The sequence below is a fragment of the Scardinius erythrophthalmus genome (genome assembly GCF_964197995.2).
Source record: "Scardinius erythrophthalmus genome assembly, chromosome: 11".
Lineage (NCBI taxonomy): Eukaryota > Metazoa > Chordata > Actinopteri > Cypriniformes > Leuciscidae > Scardinius > Scardinius erythrophthalmus.
This window is the reverse complement of record NC_138231.1, coordinates 36,802,718-36,821,099: the sequence shown is the minus strand read 5'-3', so window position 1 is coordinate 36,821,099 and position 18,382 is coordinate 36,802,718. Positions and strand designations below refer to the sequence as shown.

Here is an 18,382-nt window from a genome sequence, read left to right as displayed (position 1 = left end):
GCTGTCTTAAAATGAGTTACTAAAATTATTATTATTCCTGCACATTAAAGAATTATTCAACACTTCAAGTATTATTCACTATTTACTTCTCACATTTATTGAATTAAATCATATTCTTTTGAAGTTTAATTATTCCAGTAGGCCACATTGTTATTTCTTTTTTTCACTTCAAGTCCTCTTAAAATGATAATCAAAACCTTTGTTATACCATTTAAGATATGTAATGCTTCTCACGACCTTAAATTTGATACAACTGAATTTAAGGACCTGCAGGGACCCTGAGAACAGCTGAAATTTGATGTGCAGAGACAGAACCTTGAATTAATTTGATTAAAATGAATTCATTTGATTAATGAAAATTAATGAAATGTGTTTTTTTAGCATGGCACTGCACATAATTCATATGGATGGGGACAGTGAGTGGCCCCCAGTTTAAAATCCAAACTGGGCTCCACACCTGCTGGTGAAGAGAAAGTGAAGCGCTGCAGCAGAGAGGAGAAAAACAGGAACAGCTCCATCCGTGCCAGTTGCTCCCCAAGGCAAACTCTCTTTCCTGAAAATCAGATAAAAAGAAGGGTAATCATAAAGGGTGTCTTTTTATGGGGGCATAATTTATGGGGGTTCTGCATTGTCAATGTATATATTTGGATTGCTTTAGAAGAAACAGAGTTTCCCTATACCTAGAGAAAAGGGTAAAAAGGCATCTCTCCTTCTGAAATTGCCCTCAGCATCCAGGAAGTGACCTGGATTAAAGGAGTGAGGCGTCTCCCACTCGGACTCATCAAACAGCACTGATGTCAAATTGCCGGTCACCATTGTGCCCTACAGAACCAAAAGAGGTTTAACAAGAATAAAATTGCACACACTACTCTTAGTGTGCTTTAACTAATAGGCTCTGCTTAAGTTCACATTCTTATTTTAAACATCACTAGGCCCACCTTTGGGATAGAGTATTTTCCTATCTGAGTGTCTTCCACTGTAGCTCGGGCCAAATTTAATGGAATAATATTTCCAGTCCTCTGTATCTCATGAATGACAGCATAGGTGTAAGGCATATTGTCCTTGTCTGATAAAGATGGCTGCCGTGACCCTCCCAAAACACGATCAATCTCCTCCCGAACTTTGGCTAAAGATACAAAAATTAGAGATAGTGTGAGTACGTATGACTTTAATTGCATATGAATGCCATTTCTCACAGTAAGCTCTCACCCTGTATCTCAGGATATTTAATCATATAAAGGAGACCCCAGTACAGAGTGGTAGAGGTGGTCTCAGTTCCTGCTATAAACAGATCCAGAGTACAAAAGCACAAGTTCTCCACATCAAACCCAGAGGCTGTGTCGTCTTTAAGCTAAACAACACAAATGAGAGGCATTTGAATTCAGTAACCACACATTATTATTACCAGAGCTTTCCCGCAGCAGCTCACTTACTGACACCCCCCTCAGAAAGAGTCTTACTTTTTCCATCTCAGCAAGGAAGCAGTCAATGTAGTCCCGTGGATTTGATGGATCGTAATCCGCTCTGTGTGCATTCACCTTCTCTTTAACAAAGCCAATCACTTCTTTCCACAGAGCAAAAATGTTCTTGTGCGGTCCAGGCAGTCGCCGCATGAGCCATGGGACCATGTTATAAAGCTAAAGAAATCAAAACAAAAAGTTGATAAGCAGTGAACGAAAGCAAAGTTAAGTTGTTCAAATTAGAAAATGTTTACTTGAGCCCAGATGCCTCCTTCCAAATAAATGGCTTCATTGATGTTCTTCAACATAGACTGGAAGTCATGGTCACTGTACTCAAATCGATTTCCAAACACAAGGACACAGATCACATTTGAGACAGCGTTGTTCAGCAGTAAGCGAGGGTCAAATGGTCGACCTGGAACATTGTTCATGTAAATCACACTGTTCTTAAAATTTTCAAATGCAATTGTCAATTATTTTCAGTCAACAAACCTCAGTAAATACCTTGTTCATTTGAAATGGCTTCATTCATAAAGCAACACTCAAGACTGATGGAAGGCTCTAAACTTTTCTTTCCCAATCCAAAGTTTCGAAGCGTTGAGAGTGCAAATCTCCTCTGATGCCTCCATTTATAGCCATTGCTAACAATTAAACCTGCTCGCAAAAAAACAAACAAAAAACTTTACAGTTAATAGATTATTGACAATTTATGGTGAAATGCTGAACCACCAATTTAACATTCTGATATTAAACTGACCTTTGTCTCCAGTGATGTCATAAAATAAAGGTAATGTGGGACGATCAGCAAGGTTATCACCCTGTTGTGTATAGACCTCCTTTACTAGTTTATATCCATCCAACACAACAATTCTTGGTCCAAAAATTCTAAGGCTGAAAATCTTGCCGTATTTTTCTGCAAACTGCAAAATATGAAAAATCAGCATATGTAGTAATAATAGTAGGTTTCAGTAGTTTTTAATGTCATCTTCATTCATTTTAAAATTACATGTAATTTATGTAAACGAAAATAACATCAATTGAAGATAAATTAAGATAAAAAATTATGAAAACGCCAACATATCTTAGAAATAATCATAGGTTTCAATAATCAAGTTTGTAATTCTTCGTTAATTTTATCCTATTTACTCTGACTACAATGATGTAATTTTTGTCATGAAAATAACATTAATTGAAGATTAGGCAAACATGTGACAAACTATTATAGACCAAACTTTAGCCATATTTTCCAACATTCTGAAAAAAAATCAAACATTCGTTAATTCAGATATGTTTATTAGTTTAATTTTAATTAATTTAAACCATGGCTAGCTGTTTTTTTTTGTCATGCGTCCATTATTTGTAATGCTGCTTTCCAGACAGCTCGGAATTTGGAATTTTCACAACTCGTTCTTGGAAATAACCTCTGGAACGTCACTCAAAATCGGATATTCGACCTGTGAACTCAGCGTACATCGATCAACCCTGACCTCAGCAAGATGAATCATTTGACGTCACTTCCAAGATGTGGGCAAATCCTGCTTCCAATGAGCATAAACGTAAAAATACACTATTAATAATATATTTAAAATTAACTGGATCAAGCACTGTCTATGTGAGAATAATTTTCCATGGTTCTTTATCCCCAATCTAATCTTTAAAAAAATGTGGCGGTCTTAATTGTTTACTTGCCTGTGATTTCAAATGCACCAAACTCCCAATTAAGTTAATTAAGCTTTGAATGCGTGGAAATTGTTCAACAAAAACACATTTTTCTTCCCATTCCTGTGTTATTTGGAATAATCAATATATATTATTCAAAACCAAGACTATTATGCAATGATTTTATTAGTAGCTAAGTTTAAACGTACAGTATGGAATTTTTCGCCACTAGGGGTCGCTAACCTCTTTACAATAACAAAGGCGTAGTTTGATGACGCAACACATGCTAAGAATTATGGATCTTGACGTCAACGCCAAGCCGGCCGATCTAATAATGTTTATGGTTGACTGAATACATCGATGCTTTTATCATGACTGTGATATGAAGCAGTTCGGGATTGCTAAGAGACAGCTATCAGCTCCACACACGACGCGAGCTCCCGCGGATATAAAAGGAATTAGGACATTTCATTCTGCCGAACTACACGCAGAATTACTACTACTCACAGGTCAGTTTATTAGACAAATTAAACTTGTGAGGTAACGCAGCGCTGTTTCACCTGGTCTAACATTACATTAGCACACTAAACTGCATTTGAATGTGTTGAAAAGTATGTGTTAGTTTGTCTGTATGAGACTAGCAGTAAGCTAGATCAACATTAGAATAACATACAGATCATATTCTAACATTTTATCATTGTTGAACTATATAACATTGATTAGTTTTATGTAAATGTGCTCACCTGTTTAATAAGTACATGTAGGAGCGGTCGAAGTCTCGGATGTGGAGCTCTTGTTTATATACTGTCTATGGGTGCCCTCGGCATCTCGAAAACGCAGCGCTGATATTGATTCTCGTTTTAGTTCTCCTTTTTTATCCAAAGTCTGCTTGCCATGGTCCATAATGTTTGAACAAAACAACAACAGCGTGCAAATAGGCATTGCGAACTCCACAGTTGTCTGCATCTGTCGCTTTGGTTAATCAGAGGGCTCTGCTCATAGCTCTGGTTACCATGGCAGTACGAGCGGAAACCATAGGCGGAAACCAGGGACAACGCGGATATGACGCCATTGACTGCGACATAACGGAAATAAAGAAACGTGCCGTGTCTAAAAATTTTATTAAAATTTCTCCTGGTTTGAAAGTTGTTGGAAACAGTCGGGATAATGTAAGTACACAACTAAAAAATATATATAACGTAGATATAGTGATTTTTGCTCATTTTAAAGCAAAAAAGTTACATATTGTGCCTTTAAAGAAGGATTTTCACCATTATGCTGTTTTTGTAAAGAGGAAACAGAAACAATCTTACATTTACTTTTCAGTTGTAATTATACCCAAACTATTTTGGTCCCAAGTTTCTTTGTTTCTTTTTGATTTGTTTTATAAGTTTGTCCCAATAACTGATATAATGGTCTTGTTTCGGCCTATGGATTGTGATACGGTTTATTGGAAATTGTAATTAAAATTCTTGTTATTTGGGAAATATCATATGTTTTTTTTTTTTACCACTCTCTAACTTAAATACAGAACAATCATAAAGCTGTTAAGACATCTCAGCTGTTGAAAAGGATACTTGTAGTAGATCGATGTATGATGGATTTTTTATATAAAATGCAGAATTTTGATTTTATTGTTTTTTAGATTCAAGTGCTTTTGTATTACATTGCATTCACCTAATATTGTTATTTAAAAAAAATGTAAAAACAATCTTTAACATTAGACACTAAGTTTATGTAATTGTTTTTGCTTTTCGTCGGGTGTTTTCAAAGCGATTTTATGTTGTTTTATTCTGTGGGTTTTTTTCCATAATTTTCCTCGTTATGTCATGGCGACATCATGCGGTCAACATGATGATGTCTGATTGCATGGAACTGAGGTCTGAAGTGGGACATTTAAATTGGGATATTCCAACGTCCAAACGCAGAATGAGCAGTTCAGATCATGCATTCGCCAGCTATCGAAACATCGATTTTCCCACCAAGAATTTTATTTACCTCTGCAAACTGAAGATGAACCTTACTATGATCTATATGATGAAGGTCTCCTATAATCGGCAAAGACCATGGTCCAGGAGGAAAGTTCTTCGGCGCTTTATTTCTGGTATAATCACTCAGCAATAAAAACACACATGAAAATATCAAAATACTTTTGATATCGATCCACTCGTAAAGCTGCAACAGGTCCATGATGACTGACGTTCTGGATTGTTGTGTGCAAGTTTAAACGGAGCAACAAAAAAAATAACCCTCTTTAACCGGAAGGTCGAATCCATGCGCATCAGAAGCAAAAAAAAAAAGTGGGTGGGTCTTCCCCATAGACTTCCCCCAGAAAAAAATACTGGGCTGCGTTCAGCGGCAGCCACGACAAAACGTTGTACAACGTTTTTTAAACAGAAACGGTGATAAGTTTAGAGATGCTGAAATATTTTCATTTATCGAAGGGACATATAGGACCTCATCCACTAAAAAAATAAAAATAAATCATACGTTGCTCTTGAGTGTATAGAAATATAAAACACACCAAACTCCATGTCAGCATATTGCGATCTCTCTCTCAAGTGTCGTTGCCTACATTAGAAACGAAGCTTTGCAGCAGCACTAATTGTGTTCCCAGCAACATATTTCTGCATGAAATGTCAGCGATGTCACAAACGAAAATTGAGAAATCGAGCCGAAATCTCATTTTCCGTTTATTAAACTAAATGAAAAAACAAATAAACGATCCGTCTTTTCTTTTCTCGTTCTTGAATGAGCAACAAGGATAAAAAATAACATAATACACATGACCATGATAACATGTCTAACCTTTGTGTCTTTGTGTGTGTGTGTGTGTGTGTGAGAGAGAGAGAGAGAGAGAGAGAGAGACCTGAATAAATAATTGTGAAAATAGATAGAAATGTAACAGTATGACTGTAAGCGTTGAGTAGGCTTATCAGTTCACACAAATAGAATGAGATAAAAAAGATAATTGAATCAGTTGAACTTGTAGCCTAGGATACTGAATACCTGATAAAATTATCAGGGTTGGAGAGAGTAACAGTATAGGCCTTAAATTGAAATATGAATAGGAACTGTACTGTTAAAGTTCTAGGTTAGAATACACTGTAAATCGCTGGTTATAAAAAATGTTATTAATAGTTTACTTTGGGTTAGAAATGCAATCCAATACAACTAGCAATTAATGAATTGTGATCTGAGGAGAGTTTCTGCAGTGGTTGAAATTAAAATCAGTGTTAAACAAATAATTCAAAATTAATTAGATCACCCTTTTAAAAGTACCTTTTTATTAGTAGTAATAAGTAATAAGATGATACACGGACCTTTTATTTAAAATCTTTAATAATGGGGCAAAAAGTCATAAACAAAAATCTGAAAATACATCAATATTTTTCTATTTATTTTTTTGCGCAGCATTTGGTGTGTAGGCCTACAGTTCAAATTAAAATTTTGGTGTTCAACTTTGTGTTTTAAAAATACAACAACCGTTCATTTTTCGTTTTTCAATTACGGGTTAAAAAAGGAAAAACGAATGGACGCAAAAGTACACGGACCGAAAATAGGCTACATATAAAATTCAGCCATAAAAACATTAACATTAACATCGTTAAATTTTAAATGTTCAATAATCGTTTAAAGAAAGCAAATTCAGAACTATTTAAAATTCCACATAATATATAATAATATCCTTTTCTGCCTTTGAACTGATATCCTATAATCCTGTGCATCCATTCCGTGACAGCTGACAGTTGCAGTTGGTGGTCAGACTCAGGTTGTGTGTGCAATTTAAGGGGCTGTTTACACCTGGCCACTTCATGCGTTTTCTCAGATCGGATAGCTATCTGATTTATCAAAACGATTCCATTTACACCTGGTCACATAAATGTGTTTTTGCGAAACGGATTTAAATCTGATCTTCAATTCCCGCTATATGCAGATTTAACGGACTGCACGTCACCGAAAGCAACAGATATGAGCTGCATTTTATTGATCATCAGCTAAAATGTGAAAAATCAAAGACCGCAATAAGATACAGCGGCAACAGCCCTGGTAAGATCATTTCGTTTCTTTACTTTTAATAAAGATGATTGTGTGTTAAGTGTCTACTTTCACTTTGATTTGCGATAGTTTGCACGTTGGCTTAATGATGCTCATCTGCGGTGATGCGTGTTCCAGTAGCGTCGTCATATCTGGCTATAACATTAAATATAACCTGTCCTATAGGCTTAACACGCTCTCACACGTTTATTTTTTTAGCATTTTGGGGAGGAGTATTATTTACATATGTGGTTTCAACAACCAGATGCATTTACACTTGTCCAGTTTCGTCTGGAATGCGGCCCAGACCACCTCCTGAAGTGGTTTGAGCGATCGGATTCAAATCCGTCTCTAATGCGTTTTGGAGGGCATTTACACCTGGTCTTTTCACGATCGGATAGCTATCCGATCTGAGAAAACGCCCTCAGATCACTTGGACGTAAGAGGTAAAAACGATATAAATACTGTTCGTTTTCTCACACAAACCGCTCGTTTCGTGTCTTAGGCCATCAATGTGTACTTACGATGGGGAATTGTTTTAATTTGGACTCTGTGCATGCTCTTTGAGATAGTGACCATAGACCTGCATGATATGACTGTCAGACAAGAACGGTTTGACCTAAAAATATCAAAATTGAAACTACTGCGGAAAAAAAGACACCTACATCTTGGATGCCCTTCAGGTAAGCTAAAACATACCAAAATTTAATTTCAAAGTGAACTGTCCCTTTAAGGTTTTTAGTCTATATTGACCTTAACAATACGTTAATTCATTAATTCTGTAATGTTAAAGGAACTAATAAAGACAAGGAGGCAGTTTAACAGAGACTTAACTTTACTCCGTTCAATGCAAAATTGCAATATACTGTCTTGTTCCTTGCTATTTGAAGAAGCCAGACGCATCTTTGATTTAAGGGATATAGTTCACCCAAAAATGAAAATCATTTACTCACCCTCAAGTTGTTTCAATCCTGTATGAATTTCTTTCTTCTGCTGAACACAAAAGAAGATATTTTGAAGAATGTCAATAACCAGACAGTTGATGGACCCCATTGACTTCCATAGTAGGAAAAAAAATGGCTCAACTGTTTGGTTACCGACATTCTACCAAATATCTTCTTTTGTATTCAGCAGATGAAAGAAACTGTTTGGAAACAACATGAGAGTGAGTAAATGATGACATAATTTTCATTTTTAACTTAGTGAACTATCCCTTTAACAGAAATGAACTATTGGCATATTTGTTTCACATCAGTATTGTCCAGTTTGTCCTGTTGGACATGGCACAAAGCAATACTGTCAAGTGTCACTTGTGACCATTGCTCTGAGCCATGATGTAAACTAGAAATACTCTTAGATTCTTTAAAGAATGGTAATGACAACATAGCTCAGATCACAGACAACCAGCTGTCTTACAATGAGAATTTGTTATTCCTGCACATTAAAGAATTATTCAAGTATTATTCACTATTTATTTATTTATTTCTCACATTTATTGAATGAAATCATATACTTTTAAAGTTTAATTAGTCCTGCAGGCCACATTGTGATTTCTTTTTTTCAGACCCCAAATTTAAGTTCTCTTAAAATGATAATCAAAACCTCTGTTATACCATTTATGCTATTAAATAATTTTCACAACATTAAATTTGATACAACTGAATTTAAGACTATTTAAGGACCTGCAGGGACCCTGAGAAAAGTTGATTTGATGTGCACAAACAGAACCTTGAATCAGTTTGATTAAAAATGAATGAAATGTTGTGCTTTTTTAGCGTGGCACTGCACATAATTCATATGGATGGGGACTGTGAGTGGCCCCCAGTTTAAAATCGAAACTGGGCTCCACACCTGCTGGTGAAGAGAAAGTGAAGCGCTGCAGCAGAGAGGAGAAAAACAGGAACAGCTCCATCCGTGCCAGTTGCTCCCCAAGACAAACTCTCTTTCCTGAAAATCAGATAAAATGAAGGGTAATCATAAAGGGTGTTTTTTTATGGGGGCATAATATATTGCAGGGTTCCTCAAACTCGGTCCTGGAGGGCCACTGTCCTGCACAGTTTAGCTCCAACCCTGATCAAACACACCTAGCTGTGAGTTTCTAGTGATCCTGAAGACATTGATTAGCTTGCTCAGGTGTGTTTGATCAGTGTTGGAGCTAAACTCTGCAGGACAGTGGCCCTCCAGAACCCTGATTAATGGGGTTCAGCATTGTCAATGTATATATTTGGATTACATTTGGACTACATTAGAGGAAACAGAGTTTCCCTATACCTAGAGAAAAAGGTAAAAAGGCATCTCTCCTTCTGAAATTGCCCTCAGCATCCAGGAAGTGACCTGGATTAAAGGAGTGAGGCGTCTCCCACTCGGACTCATCAAACAGCACTGATGTCAAATTGCCGGTCACCATTGTGCCCTACAGAACCAAAAGAGGTTTAACAAGAATAAAATTGCACACACTACTCTTATTGTGCTTTAACTAATAGGCTCTGCTTAAGTTCACGTTCTTATTTTAAACATCTAATGCCCACCTTTGGGATAGAGTATTTTCCTATCTGAGTATCTTCCACTGTAGCTCGGGCCAAATTTAATGGAATAATATTTCCAATCCTCTGTATCTCATGAATGACAGCATAGGTGTAAGGCATGTTGTCCTTGTCTGATAAAGATGGCTGGCGTGACCCTCCCAAAACACGATCAATCTCCTTCTGAACTTTGGCTGAAGTTACAAAAATTAGAGATAGTGTGAGTACTTATGACTTTTTATGTGCATATGAATGCCATTTCTCACAGTAAGCTCTCACCCTGTATCTCAGGATATTTAATCATATAAAGGAGACCCCAGTACAGAGTGGTAGAGGTGGTCTCAGTTCCCGCCACAAACAGATCCATAGTACAGACGCACAAGTTCTCCACATTAAACCCAGAGGCTGTGTCGTCTTTAAGCTAAACAACACAAATGAAAGGCATTTGAATTCAGTAACCACACATTATTATTACCAGAGCTTTCCCGTAGCAGCTCACTTACTGACACCCCCCTCAGAAAGAGTCTTACTTTTTCCATCTCAGCAAGGAAGCAGTCAATGTAGTCCCGTGGATTTGATGGATCGTAATCCGCTCTGTGTGCATTCACCTTCTCTTTAACAAAGTCAATCACTTTATTCCACAGAACTAAAATGTTCTTGTGCGGTCCAGGCAGTCGCCGCATGAGCCATGGGACCATGTTATAAAGCTAAAGAAATCAAAACAAAAAGTTGATGAGCTGTGAACGAAAGCAAAGTTAAGTTGTTCAAATTAAAAAATGTTTACTTGAGCCCAGATGCTTCCTTCCAGATATAAAACCTCATTGATGTTCTTCAACATAGACTGGAAGTCATGGTCACTGTACTCAAATCGATTTCCAAACACAAGGACACAGATCACATTTGAGACAGCGTTGTTCAGCAGTAAGCGAGGGTCAAATGGTCGACCTGGAACAGTTGTTCATGTAAATCACACTGTGCTTAAAAATTTCAAATGCAATTGTCAATTATTTTCAGTCAACAAACCTCAGTAAATACCTTGTTCATTTGAAATGGCTTCATTCAGAAAGCAACACTCAAGATTGATGGAAGGCTCTAAACTTTTCTTTCCCAATCCAAAGTTTCGAAGCGTTGAGAGTGCAAATCTCCTTTGATGCCTCCATTTATAGCCATTGCTAACAATTAAACCTGCTCGCAAAAAACAAACAAAATTTTTTACAGTAAATAGATTACTGACAATTTATGGTGAAATGCTGAACCACCAATTTAACATTCTGATATTAAACTGACCTTTGTCTCCAGTGATGTCATAAAATAAAGGTAATGTGGGACGATCAGCAAGGTTATCACCCTGTTGTGTATAGACCTCCTTTACTAGTTTATATCCATCCAACACAACAATTCTTGGTCCAAAAATTCTAAGGCTGAAAATCTTGCCGTATTTTTCTGCAAACTGCAAAATATGAAACATCAACATATGTAGTAATAATAGTAGGTTTTAATAGTTTTTAATGTCATCTTCATCAATTTTAGTCCATTTACACTGACTAAAATTACATGTAATTTATGTGAACGAAAATAACATCGATTGAAGATAAATTAAGATAAAAAATTATGAAAACACCAATATATCTTCAACATATCTTAGAAATAACATTATATCAACATATCTTAGAAATAATCATAGGTTTCAATAGTTTGTAATTCTTCATTAATTTTAGCCTATTTACTCTGACTACAATGATAATCTGGAATGCCACTCAAAGTCGAATATTCGACCTGTGTACGCTGACATCGATCAACCCTGACCTCAGCGAGATTAATCATTTGACGTCACTTCCAAGATGTCGGCAAATCCTGCTTCCAATGAGCATTAATGTAAAAATACACTATTAATAATATATTTAAAATTAACTGGATCAAGCACTGTCTTTGTGAAAATTATTGTCCATGGTTCTTTATCCCCAATCTAATCTTTAAAAATGTGGTGGCCTTCATTTTTTACTTGCCTGTGACTTTAAATGCACCAAACTCCCAATTAAGTTAATTAAGCTTTGTATGCGTGGACATTGTTCAACAAAAATACATTTTACTTCCCATTCCTGTTATTTCGGAATAATCAATATATATTATTCAAAACCAAGACTATTATGCAATGATTTTATTAGTAGCTAAGTTTAAAGAAGGATTTTCACAATTATGCTGTTTTTGTAAAGTGGCAACAGAAACAATCTTGTACAAACAAAATGAACGTTACTATATCTTCCATTGACTTACAGGTTTTTTACGACTCTCTAACTTCAATACAGAACAATTATAAAGCTGTCAAGACATCTCAGCTGTTGAAAAGGATTCTTAAGGTATTAGATCGATGTATGATTGATTTGAAAATGGTTTGAAAATGAACAAATGTTAATAACAGCAGGTTTAAAAAAAATATATATATAAACATAAACACATACATAAAACACACTTAATAAACATGTATATCATTGTTTGTTTAAGCTGATCTTCTGCCAGACCAGCTGAAACATGCTCAACCTGAAGGTGGCATTGGCAGACAAGCCAAAGGTTCCCTTTTGCAAAGTAGCTTACGCTATGGGAAAACTCCTTTTCTCGAGAATATTGAAGCCAAAATTTTAAAACGCAGTGCAGCTGCACGGCTAGGGGGCCAATGTTTCGGGAAACATTGAAGCTTCCCCGGGTGCCGCCATTGATTAGCAGACCATCACATGCTGTTAGCATTCCATTGACTCCCATTCATTTTGGCGTCACTTTGACAGCGAATAACTTTACATCTGAGGCGTTTAAAGACTCCATTTGTTCATTATTTATTTCTAAGGAAAAAAAAAATGTATAAAAGGCTCCATTACCTTGTATCTTTTGTTATGGCCCCGTAGAAGCCGTTTTTGTAAAAATAGGCTAACGATTGCGTCATAACCACGCGACTCTCTGTCGCACAGTAGAGAAATTACCGTATGGACAGGAGGAGAAGCTTGCGGGCGATCGAGGGGACGTGGAGGCAAAATGACAAAATAATTAATCAGAATACTTAGCAAAAGTTTCTCCTGCTCCTAGCTCATGGACACCTCCTACTCACACTCTCCGTCTCTGCAAGTTTCAGAAGGGAATGATTCAGAATTCTCTTGGCACAGCTACTAGAAGACAGACGGGTTGCTCACGTCACATCTACGTCGTCGAGCTCAGTTTGAGTCTGCGCAGTACGCTCGACCCCCAGGAAGTGACCTACCCCTAACCCCACCCCTAAACCTACCCGCCACTGGGGGTCTGATGATCTACCCCTAACCCCGCCCTAAACCTACCCGTCACTGGGGTTAAGACCAATCAGGGATGACTTTCCTAATTAATATTCATGAGTATTCCCCTACCATCCTGGGAAAAAAAAAATATCGCGTGCCGCACAAGCCCTGAAAAGTGAAGCCAAAATTTCTCGATCGCCCCCCGGTGACTGGTCCTAGTATAGGTCATAAGCCCCGCCTCCCCGTGTTATTCAACGGGACGTGAGACCAACGAAACAATTAAATTACACTTCAAATATCTTTTTTACAAAGGTGGTTTCCTTCATTTGCTGTCGTTTTTATCACACTGATGTAAGTTCAAGTGTCTGTTTAAAAAATAAGTTGCTTTTTAGTTAGTTACATGATGCGGTGGTGTAACGTCATGATTGACAGCTGTGATTGACAGGTTCTCTGAGCGAAGTACTCAATGAAGCACCAACGTACATTTTTTTCGGGATCTTCGGAGGACTGAGGAGATTATATTTACTTTATTTTAACAAGTCTCTTATCGTACTACAATAATTTTTTTTTAAAGTGTGCAGAATCCACTCTCCCTGAGTGCATTCTGCGAGAGGGTGGAGCGTTGATTTTGCGGCTTTACTTCCTGCTCACTACTGCGCAGGACTGGTCCCGAGATCACTACTGCCAGAGCCCGTCTACGGAGAGCCTTGGCACTTCCTATTAGCCCCATTGTATCGATCTTGGTTGCAGTTCCATTAGAATTCCACTGGAGGTGATCGCGGGCGAGTGCAGACTGAATGGGAGTCTATGGGGCTAGACGGCGAAATGTATCTCTCTCACCCGATTGCTGTTGAGAAATCTCAGATTTTATTGTAGGTTTTGCAAGTTCAACTTACATTCATTTTATTTAGGCAACTATGTGTTATTCTTTTTCAAGTTCAACATGGGTTATAGGTCGAAAGTTGAATGAACGAGTACTTATTTCTTTTCGATTTCTTACAGGTTGAGTTGTTGTTGACCATAACACGTTAGCAATCTGCTAATGACGTCATTGATATTTTAAAAGACTTTTTAAACCAAATAAGTGACTCTAAAAAATCTAACACCCAGCAATGTGTAATTTCTTTGCATCTCCTTTCGAATACAACATTCAAATTACTAGACAAAAAAATTATATCCTAAGAAAAGTGGATTTTGAGGGTTTTACCTCCATTCATTATGCACTCGCCTGCGAGAGCCCCCGCATGGACAGAGACGTGTTACTGCAGCCAGTCCAGAAACCGGAAGTAAGCAGAGAGTGCCAATGCGCAGACTCAAGTTCCAATATGTCAGCGCCATATCGGGACACTGGCGGCTTCAGTTCTCATCAATGGAAGAGAGCGAAGGGGCGTCGTCCATCTTTTTTTACAGTCTATGGTTTCACCCGAAACATTTAGATTCAACATTTAGATTTAGATTTAAAGGTCCCGTTCTTCGTGATCCCATGTTTCAAACTTAAGTTAGTGTGTAATGTTGCTGTTAGAGCATAAATAATATCTGTAAAATTATAAAGCTCAAAGTTCAATGCCAAGCGAGATATTTTATTTAACAGAAGTTGACTACATCGAACGGCTCGTTTGGACTACATCCCTCTACTTCCTTCTTTAATGATGTCACTAGAACCGTTTTTGACTAACCTCCGCCCACAGGAATGCTCCCTCAACCGAAATTCGTTTACGTACTTGCGCACTTCTTATAACTTACTGTGTTTACTCAGCTCTTACGTGATTTTCTGAAGTAAAACTGACGCTTCATCTTTTGTGTGATGTACAATAAACTTCATTAAACTCGTCAGTATATGTTTGATCATCATTCAGACAGCAGACTTGTAGGCTATTAATAAATAATGGATACATACAAGCAGATGACAAATACGTTATAATAACTGTAATTAAACTACTAAATACCTGTTTCATCTCTATACAGCACTCTGACTCTGTAGGCATTATTGTCCGACTCGAAATGAACACTGAGAGTTTCTGATATTATCATCATTCCGTGAGATGTTATTGTCCTGAGAGACTGTGCGTGAGCTCATGAAGCTCCGCCCCCTGGGTCGTCCAGCAGCAGCTTATTTGCATTTAAAGGGCACACACTAAAACAGCTCGTTTTTCTGGGCCCCCAAAAAATGACAATTTAAACATGCTGTAAAAAATGATCTGTTGGGTATTTTGAGCTGAAACTTCACATACACACTCTGGGGACATCAGAGACTTATTTTACATCTTGTGAAAAGGGGCGTAATACGGGACCTTTAACATTTATATTTAACATTTAGATTTATATTTAACATTTAGATTTAGATTTAACATTTAGATTTACATTTAACATTTAGATTTATATTTAGCATTTAGGTTTAACATTTAATATTTAGATTTAACTATTTAAAATATCTCTAAGTTGACAAATATTGCTGTAAATGTGGTAAAACGTGACCGTCAAAAATTCATACCAGTTTTTTAAACATTGTTTGAAGCTAAATGTGACAAAATGTTGCTGTTATTTTCAGCGTGAGCCGCTTTACAAACAGCGTCCCATAATACTAGAGCCCGTCTACGGAGAGCCTTGGCACTTCCTATTAGCCCCATTGTATAGATGGTTGGTTGCAGTTCCATTAGAATTCCACTGGAGGTGATCGCGGGCGAGTGCAGACTGAATGGGAGTCAATGGGGCTAGACGGCTAAATGTGTCTCTTTCACCTGATTGCCTTTGAGAAATCTCAGATTTTATTGTAGATTTTGCAAGTTCAACATGGGTCGGTCGAAAGTTGAATGAACGAGTACTTATTTCTTTTCGACTTCTTACAGGTTGAGTTGTTGTTGCCCATAACACGCTAGCATTCTGCTAATGACGTCAGCATTCTGACGTCATTGACATTTTAAAAGACTTTTTAAACCAAATAAGTGACTCTAAAAAATCTAACACCCAGCAATGTGTAATGTATTTGCATCCCCTTTCGAATACAACATTCAAATTACTAGACAAAAAATTATATCCTGAGAAAAGTGGATTTTGAGGGTTTTTCGCCATAGACCTCCATTCATTCTGCACTCGCCTGCGAGCGCCCCCGCATGGACAGAGACGTGTTACTGCAGCCAGTCCAGAAACCGGAAATAAGCAGAGAGTGCCAATTCTCTTCCTATTAAACATATTCTCTGATAATACACCTCCTTCACTCTTTTGTATCCGTTCAGAATAACAGTTCTTGGGCCGAGAATTCGAATGTTTAAAATGTCTCCATAACTTCAAAACATGATTTGAATACTAGATGTAGAAAGTTTAAATACTGCTGAATTTCATTACACTTTTGATTTCGAATTACATTAGCCTACAGATAACCAAACAAAAATACAATTATATATTTTAGGCTACCTTTGCCAACTGAAGGTGAATCTTCGTTTGATCGATATGATGAAGGTGTCCAATAATCGGCAAAGACCATGGTCCAGGAGGAAAGTTCTTCAGCGCATTATGCCTGATATAATCACTCAACAGTAAAAACAAACAAGAAAATAACAAAACAGTCTTGATATCGATCCATTCGTATAGACGCAGCAGGACCATGATGATGCTATAGTTTGGACTGTTAGGCAGGTTAGGGTGTTTGAATTGAAGTAATAACTGCGAATCATTTTATAATGGTTACGTGGTCAACTTGTTGCATTACGTTGATGTCATTGGACTGCCTTTATTGGCACAAACTCACCTGATGCTTTATATAAGGCTTACTTAAATGCCCAACCTTAGCCTTCACCTTCACCTTCTCTTCTTATTTTATTTTCTTTCTCGCTTGGGTGTTTTAAACAAGATATCAGCTATTAAATTATGATCTGCCATTTTATTTAGGCAACTATGTGTTAATCTTTTTACAGCCTAAAGACAGGGAATGAAAGATGCAACTGTCTGAGTCAAAATCATTCGTTTGAGTTTTGTCTTCAACAACTATACATAAAAGAAACATAAATGACAGAGCCTGAGCATCATTTTGCTTTTAGGTAAACTCTATTGTCTGAAATTAAATGATAAAAGTCCTCATCCAGTAATTACAATGACTGAGAAGGTCAGGAAAATTAATTGGTCAAATAAGAGTAGCAGCAAAGAGTGGAAACCCTGAAAATGTGCTGAACTTCATACAGGAATTATTTCATACATAAAAATATACATTGTATTTCAAATATAAAAATATTATAGCCTACACTGCATCACAAATTTATAAAATACTTTTTTAATCCAATTTACAATTTTACTAAACTTATACAACCGTCCTGGAGTAACCTGTTTTTTAAATGCATAAATCCCTACATCTACAGTTTGAATAATAATAATAATAATAATAATAATAATAAAAATGCTACAGGGGTTAGCCCTAGGCTTAGGTTACTAAAGGCCCGTTCACACCAAGCACGATAATGACACTCGGTTACTAACGTAACCTCGGTTCTCTCTAGAGAGGGAACGAGTGTTGCGTAAATTTAGCTTACACTACGGGAAAACTCCTTTTCTCGAGAATACTGAAGCAAAAAATTATCCTTCATTTTTAAAATGTAAAACGCATTTGCTGCAGCAGGCAGACATAGGCGAGACAGCTCGCGCGCCTATTGGCTGCTCTGCGGCAACTGTTGCAAACTATCAGTGTGTCTTGGCATGACTCCAGCGCCAGTGGGAAGCCTTCCCGCGCTGTCGTCATAGCCCGCCAAAATGGGGTGTGGCTAACCTATAAAACCCCCTCGCACAGGTTGCACAAGTGATTTCAGTCGACTAGAAGCGAAACCAAGTGCAGCACAAGCACGGCAGGCTACGCAACACTCGTTCCCTCTCTAGAGAGAACCGAGGTTATGTTAGTAACTGAGTGTCGTTCTCTTACGAGAGTGTTCTCGTGTTGCGTAAGTTTAGCTTACGCTAAGGGAACCCTATGTAAAGTGCCGTGCGTGCTGAATTTCAAACACTTATGTCCCAAGGGCAGTGCCCGGGGCTCATGCAAAGTGAAGTGATCGCAACGGCATAATAGGGCGGGACGACTCGGTGTTATGAGATAGGTGCATAAACATATATATGTTTATACGTCCACTATCCATCTGGACAGGGTCTGTTTCGAGATCGCTAGCCCTTTGGTATGGCCACCGAACGAAACAAAAAGCTGCTCCGTTTGCCTAAAAGTGGCGGAGCGCTCTACATAAATCCTTAATGCCCTCACCGTCACCGGGCAGAGAAGTTTAACCCCTGCCTCACTATCAGAAATAGAGAGGGAGATAACTTGCGCTCTGAAGGGAGTCGCAAGCACTTTTGGGACGTAACCGTGTCTTGGTTTGAGGATGACTTTAGAGTCATTAAGCCCAAATTCCAAGCACGTAGCGCTTACTGAAAACGCGTGCAGGTCGCCCACCCGTTTTACTGAAGCTAGTGCCAG

General features: G+C 37.6%; 1 protein-coding gene across 1 annotated transcript; it reads right to left on the bottom strand.

Annotated features, from left to right (window-relative positions):
• Positions 1-244: 244 nt before the first annotated feature.
• Positions 245-16,558, bottom strand: LOC308698723 (uncharacterized protein). Its single transcript, XM_081378982.1, has 18 exons — positions 16,348-16,558; positions 10,967-11,129; positions 10,715-10,864; positions 10,464-10,624; positions 10,210-10,386; positions 9,959-10,100; positions 9,686-9,873; positions 9,429-9,570; positions 8,932-9,104; positions 5,118-5,330; positions 2,218-2,380; positions 1,965-2,114; positions 1,715-1,875; positions 1,461-1,637; positions 1,210-1,351; positions 939-1,126; positions 681-822; positions 245-553 (listed from the first exon to the last, which is right to left on the bottom strand). The coding sequence occupies exons 1-18, from the start codon at positions 16,537-16,539 to the stop codon at positions 378-380; spliced, it is 3,000 nt and encodes a 999-aa protein (XP_081235108.1). The 5' UTR covers positions 16,540-16,558; the 3' UTR covers positions 245-377.
• Positions 16,559-18,382: the final 1,824 nt, after the last annotated feature.